Source organism: Oncorhynchus kisutch, linkage group LG23 (genome assembly GCF_002021735.2).
Source record: "Oncorhynchus kisutch isolate 150728-3 linkage group LG23, Okis_V2, whole genome shotgun sequence".
Taxonomy (NCBI): Eukaryota; Metazoa; Chordata; class Actinopteri; order Salmoniformes; family Salmonidae; genus Oncorhynchus; species Oncorhynchus kisutch.
Window position 1 is genome coordinate 38,238,821 of NC_034196.2, and position 25,418 is coordinate 38,264,238.

Here is a 25,418-nt window from a genome sequence, read left to right on the forward strand (position 1 = left end):
GGACATTTGACTACATCGTGCGGGAGCTGCCCAAAGTGCCTACCCACGTGCCTGTCTGTGTGTTGGGCAACCAGAGGGACATGGGCGAACACCGGGTCATCCTACCCGACGACACCCGAGAGTTCCTCTGTCACCTCAACAGGTAGGGGGTGTCACAACTGCCGCGGCGTACATTCAGTTGACTCATTCTGTTACTCTCAAGGCGTTATGATGGTCAATGCTTTGCAGGAGTGTACCACTTCAGTGTTTTCTTCTCCAATGGTAAAAGTGTGCAAAACTCTCTACCCTCTATCTATTACAGAGTTCTACACCACTCACCTAGTCCTTCACATGCAGAAATATCTGTCTCCAAGGGACACTTTTAAGGGAGTGTTGCGCTGTAACCTCTGAACTAATCATATTGAAATCTCTAGCTTTGTTAGTCTTTGTCAATAGATTTCATGAAACACATTCCTGAAACACATTCCTGATCAGTGATGTAGTGGTGAAAAAATACGTGGCTATACTGGCTCCACATACTTTCAATGCATTTTTCTGCAAAAGGTGGGTGAACTGCGTTACTTTTGTTTACCCGCCGCTACACCACTGGTCCTGATATGTCCTCTACTTGCTTTGCGTTTGCAGGCCTCCAGGTTCTTCTTACATCCACTACGCTGAATCTTCCATGAAGAATGGCTTTGGCCTCAAGTACCTGCATCGCTTCTTCAATATCCCCTTCTTACAGCTGCAGGTCAGTCCAAATAAAATGGCTGCTTCTTCAATATCCCCTTACAGCTGCAGGTCAGTCCAAATAAAATGGCTGCTTCTTCAACATTCCTATGGAATATGTGGAAAAGGCCCCCTTTTTCTCCTAGATTGGTCCTTTGAGCTGCGTATATACGAGTTGCCCCTAATTACTGATACAGGGTCAGATTGTCCCGTTTGGCTCAGTTGTTAGGCCATGGCGCTTACAATGCCAGGATTGTGGGTTCGATTCCCATCGGGGACCAGTATGGGGGGGAAAAGTATGAAAATGTAGGCACTCACTACTGTAAGTCACTCTGTATAAGAGAATCTGCTAAATGACAAAAATGTAAAAAGAAAAATAATAATAATTATCCCCTTAAAATCTCTTAAGGATCCGCCCCTTTTTTTTCCAATGTTCGCCTAAACTGACAAACTCAAATCTAACTGCCTGTAGCTCAGGACTCAAATCGAACTGCCTGTAGCTCAGGACTCAAATCTAACTGCCTGTAGCTCAGGACTCAAATCTAACTGCCTGTAGCTCAGGACCCAAATCTAACTGTCTGTAGCTCAGGACCCAAATCTAACTGCCTGTAGCTCAGGACCCAAATCTAACTGCCTGTAGCCCAGGACCCAAATCTAACTGTCTGTAGCTCAGGACCCAAATCTAACTGCCTGTAGCTCAGGACCCAAATCTAACTGCCTGTAGCCCAGGACCCAAATCTAACTGCCTGTAGCTCAGGACCTAAATCTAACTGCCTGTAGCCCAGGACCCAAATCTAACTGCCTGTAGCTCAGGACCCAAATCTAACTGCCTGTAGCTCAGGACCTAAATCTAACTGCCTGTAGCTCAGGACCCAAATCTAACTGCCTGTAGCTCAGGACCTAAATCTAACTGCCTGTAGCTCAGGACCCAAATCTAACTGCCTGTAGCTCAGGACCCAAATCTAACTGCCTGTAGCTCAGGACCTAAAATGACATACCCAAATCTAACTGCCTGTAGCTCAGGACCTAAAATGACACACCCAAATCTAACTGCCTGTAGCTCAGGACCTAAAATGACATACCCAAATCTAACTGCCTGTAGCTCAGGACCTAAAATGACATACCCAAATCTAACTGCCTGTAGCTCAGGCCCTGAATCAAGGATATGCATATTCTTGACACCATTTGAAAGGAAACACTTTGAAGTTTGTGGAAATGTGAAATGAATGTAGGAGAATATAACACATTAGATCTGGTAAAAGATAATACAAAGAAAAAAACCTGTATTTTTTTGTACCATCATCTTTTAAATGGAAGAGAAAGGCCATAATGTATTATTCCAGCCTAGGTGCAATTTTGATTTTGACCACTAGATGGCAGCAGTGTATGTGCAAAGTCTTAGACTGATCCAATGAACCATTGCATTTCTGTTCAAGAATTTGTGTCAAGACTGCCCAAATGTGCCTAATTGGTTTATTAATAACTTCAAGTTCATAACTGTGCACTCTCCTCAAACAATAGCATGGTATTCGTTCACTGTAATAGCTACTGTAAATTGAACAGTGCAGTTAGCTTAAATTCTTGTTAATCTTTCTGCCAATATCAGATATGTCTATGTCCTGGGTTACTTACAACCTCATGCTAATCGCATTAGCCTACATTAGCTCAACTGTCCCGAGGGGGACCCACCAATCCTGTAGAGGTTTTAATGGTTTACGGATAGGTGCAGGGAAGGGTTGTCTAATCTTAGACCTGCAACTTCTACCTCAAGCTTCCTTCAGATGCAGTTTAGTCAAAACAAAATGTCCACCATCAAGGCCCAATTGGTCATATATGGCATCCCCTCTAACCATGAGCCCTCTTTATATTCATGATTACTTCATCAATGAGTAACACAGGGAAAGAGAAGCCAATACTCTTTTTAAGTGAATGATGAACTACCACCCCAGTATGTGTCAGAGATGATCAGACTGTTTTAGACATGGCTTCGGTGCTGTGCATCGATGTCTTGAGAGTAGGGTATAAATATGCGGCACACCCTGGCTCGCTATAAGGTTCAACACTGTAACTTTACTCTTACGAACACTGCCCTGTCCACGGTTGGTGTTAAACATTTACAGAGTCATTGTTCATTCAGTGGTGTTACATTATTCAAGGCGAAAATGACACGGGGCACGGAGTCCTGTATCCTCTTCTCTTCTGTCGTTTGAATTTTGGCTGAAAATGAACATTCAGGTTTAATTAGTCGTATGTACAAGATACATACTTTATACACTGTCCAATGAAATGCTCACTTGCATGTTCCTTCTCGACAATGCAACAACAATAAGAAATAATATAAGAATACGATCATGAAGTTAACAGCTCAGTAGAATAGAATAAAATGTTTAGCATAAGTATAGTACAGGAAGGCACAATTTAGTATAGATATGGACCAACTTTTCCTGATTACCTGACATCTTTAGCTTTTCCACCCTTTCTTGTTCTTTCTGAAATGTATGGTTGAACACCTGGGCTGAATCTCATGAATGTTTCAGTGCAGGGTAGTATGGCTTCTCACCTCCCTTCTTCACAGATCTATTTCTCCGTAAGTTCAGAGGGAGGTGGAAGCAAATTAGAGACTGGAGTGGAGGATGAGGGAGGAGGGGATCAGAGAAAAAAGGGGAGGAGTGGAGGATGAAGGGATAAGAGGGTGGAAGGGAAAAGTTGCCTTGTGACTTTTGAAAAACTCAGATAATTGCCTATACTAGCGTAGAACAACGCTACATCTTACCGTTATCGGAAGAACCAGATTTAGCATGGAAATAAAATGTTGTTCCAATATTTATGATGATGTATGACAAATGAGGACCCTAGAATGTGACATTGGCATACAACAGATCTCATGTATGCATCAGAAGAGGAGATTTCACAGTTGTTAAATGTTGTTTTAGGAATTTCTATCTTTCTCTCACGGGATTGAATTTCTCGACTGCTAACTACAGATATAGGCCTAGCTCAGGCGTTGGCATGTGAAACCCTTGACTGCGAACTACAGATATAGGCCTAGCTCAGGCGTCGGCATGTGAAACCCTTGACTGCTAACTACAGATATAGGCCTAGCTCAGGCGTCGGCATGTGAAACCCTTGACTGCGAACTATAGATATAGGCCTAGCTCAGGCGTCGGCATGTGAAACCCTTGACTGCGAACTACAGATATAGGCCTAGCTCAGGCGTCGGCATGTGAAACCCTTGACTGCGAACTACAGATATAGGCCTAGCTCAGGCGTCGGCAATGTGAAACCCTTGACTGCGAACTACAGATATAGGCCTAGCTCAGGCGTCGGCATGTGAAACCCTTGACTGCGAACGACAGATATAGGCCTAGCTCAGGCGTCGGCATGTGAAACCCTTGACTGCTAACTACAGATATAGGCCTAGCTCAGGCGTCGGCATGTGAAACCCTTCTGGATGGAAACTCCTAAGAGCTTGAGTGCCTCTGCTTCATTTCCCACATAACAACACATCCCTGATATGTGGCATGTCCCACGACAGTGGTTTGAGGTTTTGCTCACATGAAAGCCTTTCAGTGTTTTCCACAAGTACCTGGAGTAGCCAGCCTTAATAGAAAATGTAGCCAACCAGGCCTCCCTGGGCTTGTCCTCTTGGGTTTGGAAACTTTTACTGAACGATCTACATTTTGGTTGTTTCTTGTACAGTCTAATGCCTTGATTCAATCAGAAATACACAGCTAAATGAATATACCTTCCAAATTGGAAAAAGTAGTTGTGGTATTATGGACATGACTTTACAATTAATATGTATGAAAATGGATGAATTCAGTGTATTGTTAGTGGTTTTGCATATTTTCTAGGCTTATATGATCAGGATTATTTTCTAAGTAAAATAATACTATACATTTTTGAACATTTAACCTGTTTTCTCTTGAGATTAAGGTCTTATTTACATGTTTACTGCAAGATTGAATTGCCACAATGGTGTTTGTTCTTGCCACAATGAAATGTGGCTGCTATATGAAACACGCAAAAGAAAATAGATGAATGTCCCGGGAAACAAAAATATGACTAAGTGGATTTTAGAGGGAGCACAAAGAAATGTAAGCGCACAATGAAAGTATTTGAGGAAGAGTGTTTTTGTGATAAGAAATTACTAAAAGTTAATGAATTAAAGGTTTTTTGGGGGGTGTTCAATGCTCAATAAAATACAATGTATTCTAAAATATTTCAGTCACTTGGGTGAGACAACATTTTTATGTGGCGGGCCTTTACCGTGGTAGAGGTAGGATTCCCATGTTTGTCTGAGAGATGAGATTCTCTGACATCCCTTTACTAGTAGCAGTTGAGAACTCAAATTAACAACAACCTAGTGTGTGTGAACAGAACGATGTAAATAGCCAAGAAACACGAGGACAAAGTCACACTTTCATAGACTTTTTGATAAATTAGACCAACTTCTATGCTTGTGTGCTTCTAAAAATGAATCTTTCAGCACTTCACTCACATTGCACACACCACTCCAGGCACTGTTGCTGCGGTCCAGGCACTGTTGCTGCGCGTGAGGTGGGATATATATATATATATATATATAATTTATTTATTATTATTATTTTTTCACCTTTATTTATCCAGTTAAGCTAGTTGAGAACAAGTTCTCATTTACAACTGCGACCTGGCCAAGATAAAGCAAAGCAATGTGACACAAACAACAACACAGAGTTACACGTAGAATAAACAAGCGTACAGTCAACAACACAATAGGGAAAAAAAGAAAGTGTATATACAGTGTGTGCAAACGGCATGAGTAGGTAAGGCAATAAATAGGCCATAGTAGCGAAGTAATTACAACATAGCAAATTAACACTGGAGTGATGGATGGGCAGATGGTTATGTGCAAGTAGAAATGCTGGTGTGCAAAAGAGCAGAAAATTAACTAAAAACAATATGGGGATGAGGTAGGTAGATTGGTTGGGCTATTTACAGATGGGCTATGTATAGCTGTAGCGATCGGTTAGCTGCTCAGATAGCTGATGTTTAAACTTAGTGAGGGAACTAACACAGAAATTAGGTGAAGTAGTAGAATTTTAGCAACAGGGAAATGGCGGAGCGATATCTGCATAGTGCACCTTTTAATTTAAGTGGATAAAGTAGGTGCTAGTGGAAAACACCGGAGATCTAGTTGATGCGTCCAGAACCACAGAAATAGAGGAAGACGTGTCACATCAGCTTGCTGCATTTTATCAAATGCCTGGGCCAAATTAATGACTATAATTATATGATATTTGCATTATTATGTTGTGCTTTGTAGGATAATAAAGTCAACAGTATATGCACATAAACCTTCTTCAGGCCTCATGCAATTAAAACCAATATTTATTTAGTTTCTTCAGGTGTGCTCTAGCAGGGCTGGATCAAAAACCTGCAGACCAGGTAGGAGGGTTGGCCACCTCTCTGCTAAACTGTTGGTTTTGTGGTGTCTGTGGTAAATGGTTGAGCATCGCTAATTTGAATTGGCTGGTTATTGTTGGTGCCATTTTGTTTTCTATTGATTAACTGTCCACAGCTAGCCTTGACTGATAGACTTGCCTCTATCTCGTTCTCTTTCTCTGAAGAGGGAGACCCTGCTGAGACAACTGGAGACCAACCAGCTGGACATAGACGCTACGCTGGAGGAGCTCAATGTTCAGCAGGAGACTGAGGACCAGAACTATGGCATGTGCGTATTTGCTAACATGCAGGCAGGCTTACACACACACACACACACACACACACACACACACACACACACACACACACACACACACACACACAGAGGAAGAGAGAAAGACGTGGAACACACAGACAAACACAGATGCCAATAACCCATCTGTTTCTCGCGATCAGCTACTGCAAATGTATAAGAGCATTATAAAGGTTATTATGATCATTAAAATCACTGTATATTTCCTTGTAAATACTTTGTAAACAAAATGTTGATTTAAATTATATGTTATTATTCATGATCAAATCTGCTGTTTTGACCTCTCCAGTTTCCTGGAGATGATGGAAGCCAGAAACAAAGCTGGCTTCAGCTCCCCGGGGGGCCCTTCCAACGGCCAGAGCCCCTCCTCAGGCTCCCAGTCCCCCATCGTCCCGCAGAGCGGGCCCTCTACTCCTGGGGCCTGTCCCAGCCCCTGCACCCCCCAGCAACCCCCTCTCCCACCCCAGCCCCTAACTATCTCCAACCCTATCCCCAGGTCAGTTCAGGGTCCCCCCTCCTACACCAACCCTAACCTTAACCCCTGTCCCCCTCTCCAGAACACTGCACTCCCTAGGGGTCCAGGTTACCCACAGCAGCCCCCGGCCCCCCAGCCGCTGCCCCCAACCCCTCAGGGGCTCCACCATGGGGGAACCACACCTGTCCCGACCCCCCAGTCACCCAGTGTCACCCAGGCCCCCCCTGCCCAGAAGAGAGGCTTCATGTCGCGCCTCTTTGGATCAGCCACCTCTGAGACTCCCGCTGGTGAGTGTTGGAACCACACTGAACAATGATATAAACGCAACATGCAACAATTTCAAAGATTTTCCAGAGTTACAGTTCATATAAGGAAATCAGCCAATTAAAATAAATAAATGAGGCCCTAATCTATGGATTTCACATGACTGGGAATACAGATATGCATCTGTTGGTCACAGATACCTTAAAAAAAGGTATGGATCAGAAAACCAGTCAGTGTCTGGTGTGACCACCATTTGCCTCATGTAGTGCGACATCTCCTTCACATAGAGCTGATCAGGCTGTTGATTGTGGTCTCTGGAGTGTTGTCCCACTCCTCTTCAATGGCTGTGCGAAGTTGCTGGATATTGGTGGAAACTGGAAACCGCTGTCGTACACGTCGATCCAGAGCATCCCAAACATTCTCAATGGGTGAAATGTCTGGTGAGTATGCAGGCCATGGAAGAACTGGGACATTTTCAGCTTCCAGGAATTGTGTACAGATCCTTGTGACATGGGGCTGTGCATTATCATGCTGAAACATGAGCTGATGGCGGCAAATTAATAGCACGACAATGGGCCTCAGGGTCTTTCAAATTGCCATTGATAAAATGCAATTGTCTTCGTTGTCTGTAGCTTATGCCTGCCCATACCATAACCCCACCACCACCATGCTGTACTCTGTTCACAACGTTAACATCAGCAAACTGCTCACCCACACGACACCACACACGCTATCTACCTGGTACAGTTGAAAACGGGATTCATCCGTGAAGAACATACTTGTCCAGCGTGCCAGTAGCCATCGAAGGTGAGCATTTGCCCACTGAAGTTGGTTACGATGCCAAACTGTAGTCAAGTCAAGACCGTGGTGAGAACGACAAGCACGCAGATGAGCTCCCTGAGACGGTTTCTGACAGTTTGTGCAGAAATTCTTTGGTTGTGCAAACCTGGTTGGTCTCAGATGATCCTGCAGGTTGTGAAGCTGGTTGGACGTACTGCCAAATTCTCTAAAATGACGTTGGAGTCGGCTTATGGTAGAGAAATTAACATTCAATTCTCTGGCAACAGCTCTGGTGGACATTCCTGTAGTCATTATGCCAATCATCCTTTAAAAACTTGAGACATCTGTGGTATTGTGTTGTGTGACAAAACTACACATTTTAGAGTGGCCTTTTATTGTCCCCAGCACAAGGTGCACCTGTGTAATGATCATGATGTTTAATCAGCTTCTTGACATGCCACACCTGTCAGGTGGATTATCTTGGCAAAGGAGAAATGCGTACTAACAGGGATGTAAACTAATTTCTGCACCAAATTGTTGTGCCTATACAACATTTCTGGGATCTTTTATTTCAGCTCATGAAACATGGGACCAACACTTTACATGTTGCGTTTTATATATTTTTTGTTCAGTGTACATTCCATTATGTAGGTCAGATTAGGGTGGATGGATGTTTCACTTCAAATGCATCGAGCTTTATTTATGGAGCTTTATTTGAACTGTTTGTGGAGGTATATAAAAAAACAAGGCCAGGCAATTTGATATGAAATGCTTATCTAATAGCTTCAAATTCAGTCAATTATTAATTAAGACAGCCGGACAACAAGGTACATGTAGAAATGTGTGAGTAGTGAGCGTCTCTCATGTGCATTGAGAGGCCAGAGTCAGTCTGTGGCATGTAATAGTGCTACAGCTTGGTTTGGCTGTGAAGGTTGGCTGGGGCTGAGAGAGATAAGGTTTATATCATAGGCTGAATTCGGAGAAGGGGGGGACTTTTGGCCAAGGTTTCCATCATCAGGCTATGTTTCCATCATCAGGCTATGTTTCCATCATCAGGCTAGGTTTCCATCATCAGGCTAGGTTTCCATCATCAGGCTAGGTTTCCATCATCAAGCTAGGTTTCCATCATCAAGCTAGGTTTCCATCATCAAGCTAGGTTTCCATCATCAAGCTAGGTTTCCATCATCTAGCTAGGTTTCCATCATCTAGCTAGGTTTCCATCATCTAGCTAGGTTTCCATCACTAGCTAGGTTTCCATAATCTAGCTAGGTTTCCATCATCTAGCTAGGTTTCCATAATCTAGCTAGGTTTCCATCACTAGCTAGGTTTCCATCATCTAGCTAGGTTTCCATCATCTAGCTAGGTTTCCATCACTAGCTAGGTTTCCATCACTAGCTAGGTTTCCATCATCTAGCTAGGTTTCCATCACTAGCTAGGTTTCCATCACTAGCTAGGTTTCCATCACTAGCTAGGTTTCCATCATCTAGCTAGGTTTCCATCATCTAGCTAGGTTTCCATCATCTAGCTAGGTTTCCATCATCTAGCTAGGTTTCCATCACTAGCTAGGTTTCCATCACTAGCTAGGTTTCCATCATCTAGCTAGGTTTCCATCACTAGCTAGGTTTCCATCACTAGCTAGGTTTCCATCACTAGCTAGGTTTCCATCATCTAGCTAGGTTTCCATCATCTAGCTAGGTTTCCATCACTAGCTAGGTTTCCATCACTAGCTAGGTTTCCATCACTAGCTAGGTTTCCATCACTAGCTAGGTTTCCATCATCTAGCTAGGTTTCCATCACTAGCTACGTTTCCATCACTAGCTACGTTTCCATCACTAGCTAGGTTTCCATCACTAGCTAGGTTTCCATCACTAGCTAGGTTTCCATCACTAGCTAGGTTTCCATCATCAGGCTAGGTTTCCATCATCAGGCTAGGTTTCCATCATCAGGCTAGGTTTCCATCATCTAGCTAGGTTTCCATCATCTAGCTAGGTTTCCATCATCTAGCTAGGTTTCCATCACTAGCTAGGTTTCCATCATCTAGCTAGGTTTCCATCATCTAGCTAGGTTTCCATCACTAGCTAGGTTTCCATCACTAGCTAGGTTTCCATCACTAGCTAGGTTTCCATCACTAGCTAGGTTTCCATCACTAGCTAGGTTTCCATCATCTAGCTAGGTTTCCATCATCTAGCTAGGTTTCCATCACTAGCTAGGTTTCCATCATCTAGCTAGGTTTCCATCACTAGCTAGGTTTCCATCACTAGCTAGGTTTCCATCATCTAGCTAGGTTTCCATCACTAGCTAGGTTTCCATCACTAGCTAGGTTTCCATCATCTAGCTAGGTTTCCATCCTCTATTCTAGGTTTCCATCATCTAGCTAGGTTTCCATCACTAGCTAGGTTTCCATCACTAGCTAGGTTTCCATCATCTAGCTAGGTTTCCATCATCTAGCTAGGTTTCCATCACTAGCTAGGTTTCCATCACTAGCTAGGTGTCCATCACTAGCTAGGTTTCCATCATCTAGCTAGGTTTCCATCACTAGCTAGGTTTCCATCACTAGCTAGGTTTCCATCACTAGCTAGGTTTCCATCATCTAGCTAGGTTTCCATCACTAGCTAGGTTTCCATCACTAGCTAGGTTTCCATCACTAGCTAGGTTTCCATCATCTAGCTAGGTTTCCATCATCTAGCTAGGTTTCCATCACTAGCTAGGTTTCCATCACTAGCTAGGTTTCCATCATCTAGCTAGGTTTCCATCATCTAGCTAGGTTTCCATCACTAGCTAGGTTTCCATCACTAGCTAGGTGTCCATCATCTAGCTAGGTTTCCATCATCTAGCTAGGTTTCCATCACTAGCTAGGTTTCCATCACTAGCTAGGTTTCCATCACTAGCTAGGTTTCCATCACTAGCTAGGTTTCCATCATCTAGCTAGGTTTCCATCATCTTCCATCACTAGCTAGGTTTCCATCACTAGCTAGGTTTCCATCACTAGCTAGGTTTCCATCACTAGCTAGGTTTCCATCATCTAGCTAGGTTTCCATCATCTAGCTAGGTTTCCATCACTAGCTAGGTTTCCATCATCTAGCTAGGTTTCCATCACTAGCTAGGTTTCCATCACTAGCTAGGTTTCCATCATCTAGCTAGGTTTCCATCACTAGCTAGGTTTCCATCACTAGCTAGGTTTCCATCATCTAGCTAGGTTTCCATCCTCTATTCTAGGTTTCCATCATCTAGCTAGGTTTCCATCACTAGCTAGGTTTCCATCACTAGCTAGGTTTCCATCACTAGCTAGGTTTCCATCATCTAGCTAGGTTTCCATCACTAGCTAGGTTTCCATCACTAGCTAGGTGTCCATCACTAGCTAGGTTTCCATCATCTAGCTAGGTTTCCATCACTAGCTAGGTTTCCATCACTAGCTAGGTTTCCATCACTAGCTAGGTTTCCATCACTAGCTAGGTTTCCATCATCTAGCTAGGTTTCCATCACTAGCTAGGTTTCCATCACTAGCTAGGTTTTCATCACTAGCTAGGTTTCCATCATCTAGCTAGGTTTCCATCATCTAGCTAGGTTTCCATCACTAGCTAGGTTTCCATCACTAGCTAGGTTTCCATCATCTAGCTAGGTTTCCATCATCTAGCTAGGTTTCCATCACTAGCTAGGTTTCCATCACTAGCTAGGTGTCCATCATCTAGCTATGTTTCCATCATCTAGCTAGGTTTCCATCATCTAGCTAGGTTTCCATCACTAGCTAGGTTTTCCATCACTAGCTAGGTTTCCATCACTAGCTAGGTTTCCATCATCTAGCTAGGTTTCCATCATCTAGCTAGGTTTCCATCACTAGCTAGGTTTCCATCACTAGCTAGGTTTCCATCACTAGCTAGGTTTCCATCACTAGCTAGGTTTCCATCACTAGCTAGGTTTCCATCATCTAGCTAGGTTTCCATCATCTAGCTAGGTTTCCATCACTATCTAGGTTTCCATAATCTAGCTAGGTTTCCATCACTAGCTAGGTTTCCATCATCTAGCTAGGTGTCCATCACTAGCTAGGTTTCCATCATCTAGCTAGGTTTCCATCACTAGCTAGGTTTCCATCATCTAGCTAGGTTTCCATCATCTAGCTAGGTTTCCATCACTAGCTAGGTTTCCATCATCTAGCTAGGTTTCCATCACTAGCTAGGTTTCCATCATCTAGCTAGGTTTCCATCACTAGCTAGGTTTCCATCACTAGCTAGGTTTCCATCACTAGCTAGGTTTCCATCACTATCTAGGTTTCCATCATCTAGCTAGGTTCCATCACTAGCTAGGTTTCCATCACTAGCTAGGCATCACTAGCTAGGTTTCCATCACTAGCTAGGTTTCCATCACTAGCTAGGTTTCCATCACTAGCTAGGTATCCATCACTAGCTAGGTTTCCATCACTAGCTAGGTTTCCATCACTAGCTAGGTTTCCATCACTAGCTAGGTTTCCATCACTAGCTAGGTTTCCATCACTAGCTAGGTTTCCATCATCTAGCTAGGTTTCCATCATCAGGCTAGGTTTCCATCATCAGGCTAGGTTTCCATCATCTAGGCTAGGTTTCCATCATCTAGCTAGGTTCCATCATCTAGCTAGGTTTCCATCACTAGCTAGGTTTCCATCATCTAGCTAGGTTTCCATCCTCTATTCTAGGTTTCCATCATCTAGCTAGGTTTCCATCACTAGCTAGGTTTCCATCACTAGCTAGGTTCCATCATCTAGCTAGGTTTCCATCATCTAGCTAGGTTTCCATCACTAGCTAGGTTTCCATCACTAGCTAGGTGTCCATCACTAGCTAGGTTTCCATCACTAGCTAGGTTTCCATCACTAGCTAGGTGTCCATCACTAGCTAGGTTTCCATCATCTAGCTAGGTTTCCATCACTAGCTAGGTTTCCATCACTAGCTAGGTTTCCATCACTAGCTAGGTTTCCATCACTAGCTAGGTTTCCATCACTAGCTAGGTTTCCATCATCTAGCTAGGTTTCCATCACTAGCTAGGTTCCATCACTAGCTAGGTTTCCATCACTAGCTAGGTTTCCATCATCTAGCTAGGTTTCCATCACTAGCTAGGTTTCCATCACTAGCTAGGTTTCCATCATCTAGCTAGGTTTCCATCATCTAGCTAGGTTTCCATCACTAGCTAGGTTTCCATCACTAGCTAGGTTCCATCACTAGCTAGGTTTCCATCATCTAGCTAGGTTTCCATCATCTAGCTAGGTTTCCATCACTAGCTAGGTTTCCATCACTAGCTAGGTTTCCATCACTAGCTAGGTTTCCATCATCTAGCTAGGTTTCCATCATCTAGCTAGGTTTCCATCATCTAGCTAGGTTTCCATCACTAGCTAGGTTTCCATCACTAGCTAGGTTTCCATCACTAGCTAGGTTTCCATCACTAGCTAGGTTTCTCACTAGCTTAGGTTTCCATCACTATCTAGGTTTCCATCATCTAGCTAGGTTTCCATCACTAGCTAGGTTTCCATCATCTAGCTAGGTGTCCATCACTAGCTAGGTTTCCATCATCTAGCTAGGTTTCCATCACTAGCTAGGTTTCCATCATCTAGCTAGGTTTCCATCATCTAGCTAGGTTTCCATCACTAGCTAGGTTTCCATCATCTAGCTAGGTTTCCATCACTAGCTAGGTTTCCATCACTAGCTAGGTTTCCATCATCTAGCTAGGTTTCCATCATCTAGCTAGGTTTCCATCACTAGCTAGGTTTCCATCACTAGCTAGGTTTCCATCACTAGCTAGGTTTCCATCACTAGCTAGGTTTCCATCACTAGCTAGGTTTCCATCACTAGCTAGGTTTCCATCACTAGCTAGGTTTCCATCACTATCTAGGTTTCCATCATCTAGCTAGGTTTCCATCACTAGCTAGGTTTCCATCATCTAGCTAGGTGTCCATCACTAGCTAGGTTTCCATCATCTAGCTAGGTTTCCATCACTAGCTAGGTTTCCATCATCTAGCTAGGTTTCCATCACTAGCTAGGTTTCCATCACTAGCTAGGTTTCCATCACTAGCTAGGTTTCCATCATCTAGCTAGGTTTCCATCACTAGCTAGGTTTCCATCACTAGCTAGGCATCACTAGCTAGGTTTCCATCACTAGCTAGGTTTCCATCACTAGCTAGGTTTCCATCACTAGCTAGGTATCCATCACTAGCTAGGTTTCCATCACTAGCTAGGTTTCCATCACTAGCTAGGTTTCCATCATCTAGCTAGGTTTCCATCACTAGCTAGGTTTCCATCACTAGCTAGGTTTCCATCACTAGCTAGGTTTCCATCACTAGCTAGGTTTCCATCACTAGCTAGGTTTCCATCATCTAGCTAGGTTTCCATCATCTAGCTAGGTTTCCATCACTAGCTAGGTTTCCATCACTAGCTAGGTTTCCATCATCTAGCTAGGTTTCCATCACTAGCTAGGTTTCCATCACTAGCTAGGTTTCCATCATCTAGCTAGGTTTCCATCATCTAGCTAGGTTTCCATCATCTAGCTAGGTTTCCATCATCAAGCTAGGTTTCCATCATCTAGCTAGGTTTCCATCATCAAGCTAGGTTTCCATCATCTAGCTAGGTTTCCATCACTAGCTAGGTTTCCATCATCTAGCTAGGTTTCCATCATCTAGCTAGGTTTCCATCATCTAGCTAGGTTTCCATCATCTAGCTAGGTTTCCATCATCTAGCTAGGTTTCCATCATCTAGCTAGGTTTCCATCATCTAGCTAGGTTTCCATCATCTAGCTAGGTTTCCATCATCTAGCTAGGTTTCCATCATCTAGCTAGGTTTCCATCATCTAGCTAGGTTTCCATCATCTAGCTAGGTTTCCATCATCTAGCTAGGTTTCCATCATCTAGCTAGGTTTCCATCATCTAGCTAGGTTTCCATCATCTAGCTAGGTTTCCATCATCTAGCTAGGTTTCCATCACTAGCTAGGTTTCCATCATCTAGCTAGGTTTCCATCATCTAGCTAGGTGTCCATCACTAGCTAGGTTTCCATCACTAGCTAGGTTTCCATCATCAAGCTAGGTTTCCATCACTAGCTAGGTTTCCATCATCTAGCTAGGTTTCCATCATCTAGCTAGGTTTCCATCATCTAGCTAGGTTTCCATCATCTAGCTAGGTTTCCATCACTAGCTAGGTTTCCATCACTAGCTAGGTTTCCATCATCAAGCTAGGTTTCCATCACTAGCTAGGTTTCCATCATCTAGCTAGGTTTCCATCATCTAGCTAGGTTTCCATCACTAGCTAGGTTTCCATCATCTAGCTAGGTTTCCATCATCTAGCTAGGTTTCCATCATCTAGCTAGGTTTCCATCATCTAGCTAGGTTTCCATCATCTAGCTAGGTTTCCATCACTAGCTAGGTTTCCATCACTAGCTAGGTTTCCATCATCTAGCTAGGTTTCCATCATCTAGCTAGGTTTCCATCATCTAGCTAGGTTTCCATCATCTAGCTAGGTTTCCATCACTAGCTAGGTTTCCATCATCTAGCTAGGTTTCCATCATCTAGCTAGGTTTCCATCATCTAGCTAGGTTTCCATCATCTAGCTAGGTTTCCATCACTAGCTAGGTTTCCATCATCTAGCTAGGTTTCCATCATCTAGCTAGGTTTCCATCACTAGCTAGGTTTCCATCACTAGCTAGGTTTCCATCATCTAGTTAGGTTTCCATCATCTAGCTAGGTTTCCATCATCTAGCTAGGTTTCCATCATCTAGCTAGGTTTCCATCACTAGCTAGGTTTCCATCACTAGCTAGGTTTCCATCACTAGCTAGGTTTCCATCACTAGCTAGGTTTCCATCATCTAGCTAGGTTTCCATCATCTAGCTAGGTTTCCATCATCTAGCTAGGTTTCCATCACTAGCTAGGTTTCCATCACTAGCTAGGTATCCATCACTAGCTAGGTTTCCATCACTAGCTAGGTTTCCATCCAATTAGTTATAGAAAAAAAAAAATCCACGTAAAAACTATTTGATCATTTTCCTACCAGAGATATTTCTTATTGCGTATAAACGTGCTCTTTCCATCAGGCCTGTCGTGTACTTCACTCACATAAAAAGGTTGGAGTGTAACCTGGTTAATGTCTATAAACTCAAAATAGCAACCAGTCTACTAATGAATAATGCCTACCAAAGGTAATAGGAAGCCATTTCAGAAGTGATCACTTCGGCATAATGTGATTGAATCAACAGTCAAACACATTAACTGACGTGAAATCTTTTGGGATAGAGGAGGATCTTTTTGATTTGCATTTTGGTTTATTAATTGAAAATGACATGCTTGAAATAATGTGGCAGCAGCACGAGGCAGCAGCAGGAGACAGGCAGCTAGAGACAGCAGAAAGATGGTTTTCCATTGAATTCTCATTCACATCACAAACTAGCACTATGCCAATCAAGCGCAGAAAACAAATACTGTTTGAAGCCAGGTCTGGTATCCGTACCACCCATTATCATCACCACCATGTTGGGGCGGTAGGTAGCCTAGTGGTTAGAGCATTGAACTAGTAACTGAAAGGTTGCAAGATTGAATCCCCAAGCTGACAAGGTAAAAAAAGTCTGTCGTTCTGCCCCTGAACAAGGCAGTTAACCCACTGTTTCTAGGCCGTCATTGAAAATAAGAATTTGTTCTTAGCTGACTTGCCTAGTTAAATAAAGGTTAAAATAAATATAATGTTCATCCTTCCTCTCCCACTCTTCTCTCCTCAGATGGCACAGACGAGAAGGTTAGGAATGTGGATGACTTTGTTCCCGATGTGGGCACGCCCCGTAGCTTCCCGGAGGAGGGGGCTGCTGCCAAAGCCAAGGAGAAAGCTGGAAGAGCAGGCAACATGGACAGTGACAGGTAGGTCCTCACTCCCTAATCATCTCCATGATCTTCTATGACCCATATCCAGGCTTGTGGCTTTGGATAGGTATACAAGTAAGTGTGGAAATAAGGACTTTTTCAATATTTGGACTACTTTGATAGGCTGGCCAACCCTCCACCTGGAGAGCAACTGGAAGAAGATCAAACTCTCCCTGTGTACTAGAACACGTTTCTAATGATCATTGTTTAGTGAAGAAGATCTACCGTTGCTGTGCAGTTCAGACACCCACAGTCATTATGTTCTTCAATATAGTGGAGGTGAATGTATTTCAGCTCTATCTTAAAGAGGCATTTCAAACATGTTCATCAACCCAGCACCAACCCGGCATCAACCCAGCACCAACCCGGCACCAACCCAGCACCAACCCAGCACCAACCCAGCACCAACCCAGCACCAACCCAGCACCAACCCAGCACCAACCCAGCACCAACCCAGCACCAACCCAGCATCAACCCAGCATCAACCCAGCATCAACCCAGCATCAACATATGTGAAAAAGATAGAGGAAGATAATAGTTGCGTCAAGTGATTTTTAACCAATTATGAGTAGGCTATGCCTATTAAGACATTTTCCTTTAATGTGCTTGGTGGGAGGAGGATGAGGGGAGGAGACGTCGCAGAGGAAAGGGGTGAGGGGTGAGGTTTTTGTTCCATCAGGTTTCCTCTGCTCAGAATCTAGGTCATTCATCACTCATTTGCTAGAGAGAGAAAGCGGGAGGGGTGAGAGAGAAGGCACTTTATTTTATTGGATAAGACTTAAAGGGGCGATCTGCAGTTGCTACGTCCATTTTTGGACATAAATTGTTATCTGTATCTATTCATTCTTGAAGAATATTACCTTATGAATGCCTCATCACTTCCCATCAGAACCCAAAATGTAAGCTTGTTTTCCTCCAATGGTTGTAAACAAAGTAAATGTAAACAAACACTGTATAGTTTCAATACATGGTTAAAATGATCATTTTGATGGTCAGTTCTTGCATGCATAGCTCTTTCTGTGAATTTGAGTGTGGTTACATTTCTCTAGCCCCATCCCTTAGCTTTTGTCGGGAAAAGTTCTTTGTTAATGTACATCTAAACTGCGGATTTCCCCTTAATACAGTCTTACGTTATAGAAATGTGAAGAGAGTAATGATTTTAAAAAATCGGTCAGATTCCTGCGTTGTATAATGAAGGGAATCAACTTGAGCTTGAATTTGAAGGAGAGAATTGTCCTACAGGGGTTGTTTGCTATTTTGGAAAATGAGAAATGAGGCTTGAAGTGCTTTGATGTTAGAAGATTAACTTAAAATGATGAAGTTAAAAGGAGAAGTGGAGAGTGGATGTGAGACACACACACACACACACACACACACACACGAAAGCTTAGTGCTAATAATAAACAACTCTCTTTCACTGAATCAGTCTTCAGGGCTGACTTTTTGAACTGTCATTCTGGTTAAGATTTTAATGGAGCGTAGCATCAGATTATCAAGCAAGTGTGTAGATAATGGCAAAATAAGTTATTGTTAATGTAATGACTTTTCGATAACATCCCAGTAGGCTATAACTGGATGATGTAATAATATATGAACAGATAATGCAATAATGTTCAAATCAAATGTATTTGTCACATACACATGGTTAGCAGATGTTAATGCGAGTGTAGCGAAAGGCTTGTGATTTGGTCACTGTTCATTTCATTAACTGTAAGTAAAACGATAGTAGTGGGGAACCTGTAGTTGAATACTGACATCAGCAACGTTACAGACGTTAACCATGTTATAAGCCTACATGTTATCCAACTCATGTGCTACATTTCTTAACATAATTCTAACAGAAGGTTTAAAGAACAATTCTACAGGTGTCACAAACAACATTAATACAACTTTCTTTGGTGTTTTTTAAATGGTTAGAACATCAGACTAAACAAGAGTAGCTTCAAAGTCCTGCATTCGGGAATACATTTAAAACTGTGTGACTTTTCCAGCAGGTGTTGCTTAATGGGGTATCATTACTCAGACGCAAATTATAATCATTTAAAGTATTTTTTGTGGTGCTTGGCCCATCATATTGCTCATGTGTTGGTTATTCTTACATCAGGACATCAGAACTTACCACGTCTCTCTCTGTCCATGTTTTACAGTGACGGTGAGGGCCGAGGGGGGAACCCCATGGTGTCAGGGTTCCAGGACGATTTTGCCCCAGATGAGATGTGCCAGTCTGTGCCCAAATCTGTGCCCAAGGCAGCCACCGTCCCCAGCATGGGCATCACCCTGACCAGCGATGAAGAAGATGAGGGGACGAAGGCACTTAACGTCGTCCAGGACGGTGGATTGGACAGAAGGAGGTATGGGTGGGAAGAGAACTTGAATTGCATAACCTCAGGTTTTTCTTAAGATGCTAGTATTATACAGTATGTAGATAGAGATTAATGTAGTTATTGGTCAATAGAGATTGATGTAGTCATTGGGCGGTAGAGATTGATGTAGTCATTGGGCGGTAGAGATTGATGTAGTCATTGGGCGGTAGAGATTGATGTAGTCATTGGGCGGTAGAGATTGATGTAGTCATTGAGTGATAGAGATTGATGTAGTCATTGGGCGATAGAGATTGATGTAGTCATTGGGCGATAGAGATTGATGTAGTCATTGGGCGATAGAGATTGATGTAGTCATTGAGCGATAGAGATTGATGTAGTCATTGGGCGATAGAGATTGATGTAGTCATTGGGCGATAGAGATTGATGTAGTCATTGGGCGATAGAGATTGATGTAGTCATTGGGCGATAGAGATTGATGTAGTCATTGGGCGATAGAGATTGATGTAGTCATTGGGCGATAGAGATTGATGTAGTCATTGGGCGATAGAGATTGATGTAGTCGTTGGGCGATAGAGATTGATGTAGTCGTTGGGCGGTAGAGATTGATGTAGTCGTTGGGCGGTAGAGATTGATGTAGTCGTTGGTCAATAGAGATTGATGTAGTCGTTGGTCAATAGAGATTGATGTAGTCATTGGTCGATAGAGATTGATGTAGTCATTGGGCGATAGAGATTGATGTAGTCATTGGTCGATAGAGATTGATGTAGTCATTGGGCGATAGAGATTGATGTAGTCATTGGGCGATAGAGATTGATGTAGTCATTGGGCGATAGAGATTGATGTAGTCATTGGGCGATAGAGATTGATGTAGTCATTGGGCGATAGAGATTGATGTAGTCATTGGGCGATAGAGATTGATGTAGTCATTGGGCGATAGAGATTGATGTAGTCATTGGGCGATAGAGATTGATGTAGTCATTGGGCGATAGAGATTGATGTAGTCATTGGGCGATAGAGATTGATGTAGTCGTTGGGCGGTAGAGATTGATGTAGTCGTTGGTCAATAGAGATTGATGTAGTCATTGGGCGATAGAGATTGATGTAGTCATTGGTCAATAGAGATTGATGTAGTCATTGGGCGATAGAGATTGATGTAGTCATTGGGCGATAGAGATTGATGTAGTCATTGGGCCATTTTTACATCAGCAGTTGTCACAAAGTTCTTATACAGAAACCCAGCCTAAAACACCTAAAAAACCCAAAGAGCAAGCAATGCAGATGTAGAAGCACAGTGGGTAGGAAAAACTCAGGAACCTATGAAGAATCCTAGAACTAGGCTCTGAGGGGTGGCCAGTCCTCTTCTGGCTGTGCCGGGTGGAGATTATAAGAGTACATGGCCATTAAGGCCAGATTGTTCTTCAAGATGTTCAAACGTTCATAGATGACCAGCAGAGTCAAATAATAATCAGTGGTTATAAAGGTTGCAGCAGGTCAGCACCTCAGGAGTAAATTTCAGTTGGTTTTTCATAGCCGAGCATTCAGATGTTGAGACAGCAAGTACAGTAGAGCGAGGGGGAGATTGAGAGAGAGAGAAACAACATGTCCGGGACAAGGTAGCATGTCTGGTGAACAGGTCAGGGTTAACTTATTGATGTTATCATGCATCTTTTAATATTTAGATCTGTATTGTGCTTTCTGATCAGATCCTCCAACGCTTTGAAGACTCAAAACAAGACCGGAGAAGCCAAGAAACCAGCGGGCTTAAAGATGTCGTCCGAGCCCGTCTCATTCCTGAACCCGACCCTAGCCCCGCTGCAGTCCATGCGGGCAGGCAAGAAGAAGGGAGGGGATGAATCCTCCCACTCAGACCAAGAAGCTCCAGGGGACGATCAGATGCTCTCCTTCGTCATGGACGAACCAGACTATGAGGACGAGGAGTTTGAGAAGCCCAAGAAAAAGAAGGTGCCGTTACAGTAGACTGCTCTGTTACAGTAGACTGCTCTGTTACAGTAGACTGCTCTGTTACAGTAGACTGCTCTGTTACAGTAGACTGCTCTGTGCTCTGTTACAGTAGACTGCTCTGTGCTCTGTTACAGTAGACTGCTCTGTGCTCTGTTACAGTAGACTGCTCTGTGCTCTGTTACAGTAGACTGCTCTGTGCTCTCATCCACTTCTATTGGGTCAATTTGAAATGTAGAAGAAGGTGTCCATTACTTTCCAGACACAGGGCCTTCTGTTCTCGTTGACTGTTTTCTCATATATGTGATAGTGGTAGGTAGAGATGTGGTTTTTCTATAGTGGTCACGTTTACATGCACAGTAATTGGATATTAAACTGATTATAGTAGGCAGATTATGCAATAGTCAGTAAACACCTTACTCTCGTTATTTTAATGGGCGTAAGATCGATTTAAACACCTGGTTTTCCAAGCAATCTTTTTGGAGTTATTAGGATATGTAAACACCTAGTAGGCATCTCAACTGTGTGTTTGATCTGTGCTTTCATCTCCTCATTGAGGAGCGAGCCTTCCTCTTTAGCGCAAGTGTATGTGTCTTAGAAGTGGTTTTCACATACAAACTATATGTCTGAACTCAGAATCAAATATGTTTCCCAACAATAACACAGTCACTGTGGTAGAACCTTTATTTCCATTGGTGATTTCCTGCATTTATCAGCGTGCCATCAACTAACCTGATTTCAGATCCATGTAAACAGGATTATTAGGAAAATCATTCTTCTTGCAAAGCATGTAAACGTTTTAATCTAACTATTATATTCATCTGATCATCCACAATAATCACATGATTGTGTTCATGTAACCATACTCAGTGATTGACAGAATGAGAACTTGGATTTTATTTTACAGTACTTAGACCTATGGGTGGCAGCCTTTCTCAACCTAGTCCTCAGGGCCCATATATTTGGCTGGGTTTAGAAATGCTGATTTAGACTGAATGTGAAATAGAAAAGGTCCATCTATTGTAACAACCTCTTTCTCCTACTTTCTCTCTCCCCTTCTTCCTGTCTTTGTACCCTACTCATTCTCTATCGCGCTCCCCTTCTTCCTGTCTTTCCATCTGTCTTTGTCCCCTACTCATTCTCTATCGCGCTCCCCTCCCTTCCTGTCTTTCCATCTGTCTTTGTCCCCTACTCATTCTCTATCCCACTCCCCTTCTTCCTGTCTTTCCATCTGTCTTTGTCCCCTACTCATTCTCTATTGCGCTCCCCTCCCTTCCTGTCTTTCCATCTGTCTTTATCCCCTACTCATTCTCTATCCCGCTCCCCTCCCTTCCTGTCTTCCCATCTGTCTTTATCCCCTACTCATTCTCTATCCCGCTCCCCTCCCTTCCTGTCTTTCCATCTGTCTTTATCCCCTACTCATTCTCTATCCCGCTCCCCTCCCTTCCTGTCTTTATCCCCTACTCATTCTCTATCCCGCTCCCCTCCCTTCCTGTCTTTCCATCTGTCTTTGTCCCCTACTCATTCTCTATCCCGCTCCCCTCCCTTCCTGTCTTTCCATCTGTCTTTGTCCCCTACTCATTCTCTATCCCGCTCCCCTCCCTTCCTGTCTTTCCATCTGTCTTTATCCCCTACTCATTCTCTATCCCGCTCCCCTCCCTTCCTGTCTTTCCATCTGTCTTTGTCCCCTACTCATTCTCTATCCCGCTCCCCTCCCTTCCTGTCTTTCCATCGGTCTTTGTCCCCTACTCATTCTCTATCCCGCTCCCCTCCCTTCCTGTCTCCCCTTTACCAAGGAGCCTTCGGCTGTACTGGAGGACCTGAAGCTGGTCCAGCCCTCTGTCCTCCCCATCAAGAGCGACGACCTGGACCTGTTTGGACTGGGATTCCAGGATGTGGCGCCCAAGAGCAAGGAAAGCAGTGAGGACCAAGATGGTGAGCAAGGTTCCGAAGCAAAGTCATTGGAAATCATTGGAGTCATGATCACTATTCTGGACTAGTGTGTCTGTGTGTTTTATACTTTTACAGTTTGGGTATATGCATTGGTAAAACAATTCAGAGTTGTCTTAATTTTGCTAACTTGTCTTGCAGACCGAGAAAGTAGATCCTCAACAAAGGACAAGAAGAAGAAGAAGAAGAAAAGCAAAGAGGTAAGGTGAAAGGAGATGAGTCATCTTTACACCCTGTTTGTCATCCTCAGCCAATAGTAACTATGGGACACGTCTGCTCCTTGCAGGAGGACGACAAAAGCAGCAAGAAACGACACAAACAGAAGAAAAAGGAGGAGTCAGGGAGCGGGGACGAGAAAGAGAAGAAAAAGAAGAAGTCAAAGTCGACCAAGAAAGCCGGAGGCGTGGTTGACGACCTGGAGTCTTTCCTCGCCGGAGACGTAGACTACGAGGAGATGTAGAATATCCCCCCCAGCATCCAATCAGGACTACGTTCTACTTCAGCGTTCTAGGGTCAGGATGTAGCCATGAAGACGAGAGAATGCGTTGACTGACTGGCTGAGTGATCGAAGACTGCAATTCTCATTGGGTGATAGTTATTTCCCACTTCCTGACGTTGTGGTGCCTCTACAGTGGTTAGATTTTGATCATTTGTGATTGACATTGACGTTGTTTGTTTTGCTTACCCTTTTACTGTACATGCAACACTACCGTCATACAACAACACTACTGCAAAACTGTAGCTGGTATATCCAGGTTTTGAGTTTACGCTCAGAGGACAAAACCACCATTACTTTGATGTTTCCACGGTCGAATACACTTGGGTACACTCACTGCAATGTCTTTGCTATTCCATTAGTCTTTTTCCATTGGGCCTGCTTTCTGGGAAAGGCTTTAGAGCTGACCCTACTATGGAGTTGTGACTTTCTATATGGGAGCGCTCTCCTTTACACTGCCCAGTGTTCAGGAGTCGGGGGACGTGTGTGCATTCATTATGAATTATGTTGAACATTGCTTCAGCAGCGATATAAATGTTATTTATGTTTATCTGGTGTTGGCTTTTCGAACTACAACTATGTCTAGGTACAGTAGGAGTTTGTGAGTGTTTACTAAACAAGACATTTTGGGAGTTTCTCTGAACTGATTCAGCAAATTTCACTGTGCATGATCATTTTGTTTTGGTTTGATGTCAATGCCTTAAGGAAAGCTTTACTTTAACACTGGAAAGGGTTATTTCAACACTGGAAAGGGTTACTTCAACACTGGAAAGGGTTACTTTAACACTGGAAAGGGTTATTTCAACACTGGAAAGGGTTACTTCAACACTGGAAAGGGTTACTTTAACACTGGAAAGGGTTACTTTAACACTGGAAAGGGTTACTTTAACACTGGAAAGGGTTACTTCAACACTGGAAAGGGTTACTTTAACACTGGAAAGGGTTACTTTAACACTGGAAAGGGTTACTTTAACACTGGAAAGGGTTACTTTAACACTGGAAAGGGTTACTTTAACACTGGAAAGTGGTGATATGAATGCCTTTTAGTAGTAGAGATCTGATTGTTCAATGATGCCGTCATTCTGGCAAAACACAATGCAAGGGAAGCCAAGATACAATGTTTTTTTTTTTCAACCTGCTGTTCTGTTAAGTCATGTTGTTTTTACTATGGGGCAGTTGTACAATGTCATTTGATGTTTTTTCTAATTTCTTCCATTAACCAAATGATGTGTTTCATGAGGCATGTTTTAATATTTCCGTGGTTACCTGTAACTTTTACACTAGTTTGCTTGGATCCTATTTCTTGATGTTGCTGAGCACCATGTGGGATGGTTTTGCTGTGTAGAGTGATATCTCATAGCCCTTACTGAACTTGTGTACTTTACTGTAGGGGAGTGTGGAAGTCTGCTAGTCAGTCATAACTACACACTACTGTCTATCTACACTCCGATCCAGGGGATGTTTACAACAAAGTAAATGGCCTAAAGCTATTCATTCCACCTTAAGTCCCCTTAGAAAGAATTGACAAAATATCAGGAATGTATTTAGATATCATACAAGTATGCATTGTTACCATTCCATATTTATTTTGAAATATTAAGAAAATATTTTTGGACATTAAACAAATCCCATGTTAATATATCCATTAAAGAAAAGTATATGCACAAATATTTATTCATGCATTTGTACTGCATATTTCTCTGTGTGTTTTTACCTTGCTCCTCTCTGTTGTCTCTAAAATAGGTATTTTGGACTGTCTTTAATAGAGACACTACATATCCAATTCCACCCAGCCATCTAGGGGCCGTGACTGCAGTTTACCGCTAGTTAGGTATCCTTACCACTGCCTCACTGTATATCATCAGGGAGA

The 25,418-nt window shown here is 43.0% G+C and overlaps 1 protein-coding gene across 4 annotated transcripts in view; it reads left to right on the forward strand.

Annotated features, from left to right (window-relative positions):
• LOC109868428 (rab-like protein 6) overlaps positions 1–25,216 on the forward strand; it is a 40,369-nt gene extending 15,153 nt beyond the window's left edge. For 3 of the 4 annotated variants that reach the window (XM_031803132.1, XM_020457991.2, XM_031803133.1), the window contains 10 exons: positions 2–142; positions 625–730; positions 6,318–6,421; positions 6,735–7,207; positions 16,681–16,816; positions 18,967–19,170; positions 20,847–21,105; positions 22,899–23,037; positions 23,194–23,252; positions 23,339–25,216. In XM_031803132.1, the coding sequence (XP_031658992.1) occupies positions 2–142; positions 625–730; positions 6,318–6,421; positions 6,735–7,207; positions 16,681–16,816; positions 18,967–19,170; positions 20,847–21,105; positions 22,899–23,037; positions 23,194–23,252; positions 23,339–23,512 (1,795 nt within the window). In that variant the 3' untranslated portion in view covers positions 23,513–25,216. The remainder of the gene's footprint in view (position 1; positions 143–624; positions 731–6,317; positions 6,422–6,734; positions 7,208–16,680; positions 16,817–18,966; positions 19,171–20,846; positions 21,106–22,898; positions 23,038–23,193; positions 23,253–23,338) is intronic. The other variant, XM_031803134.1, reaches the window with a different exon arrangement.
• Positions 25,217–25,418: the final 202 nt, after the last annotated feature.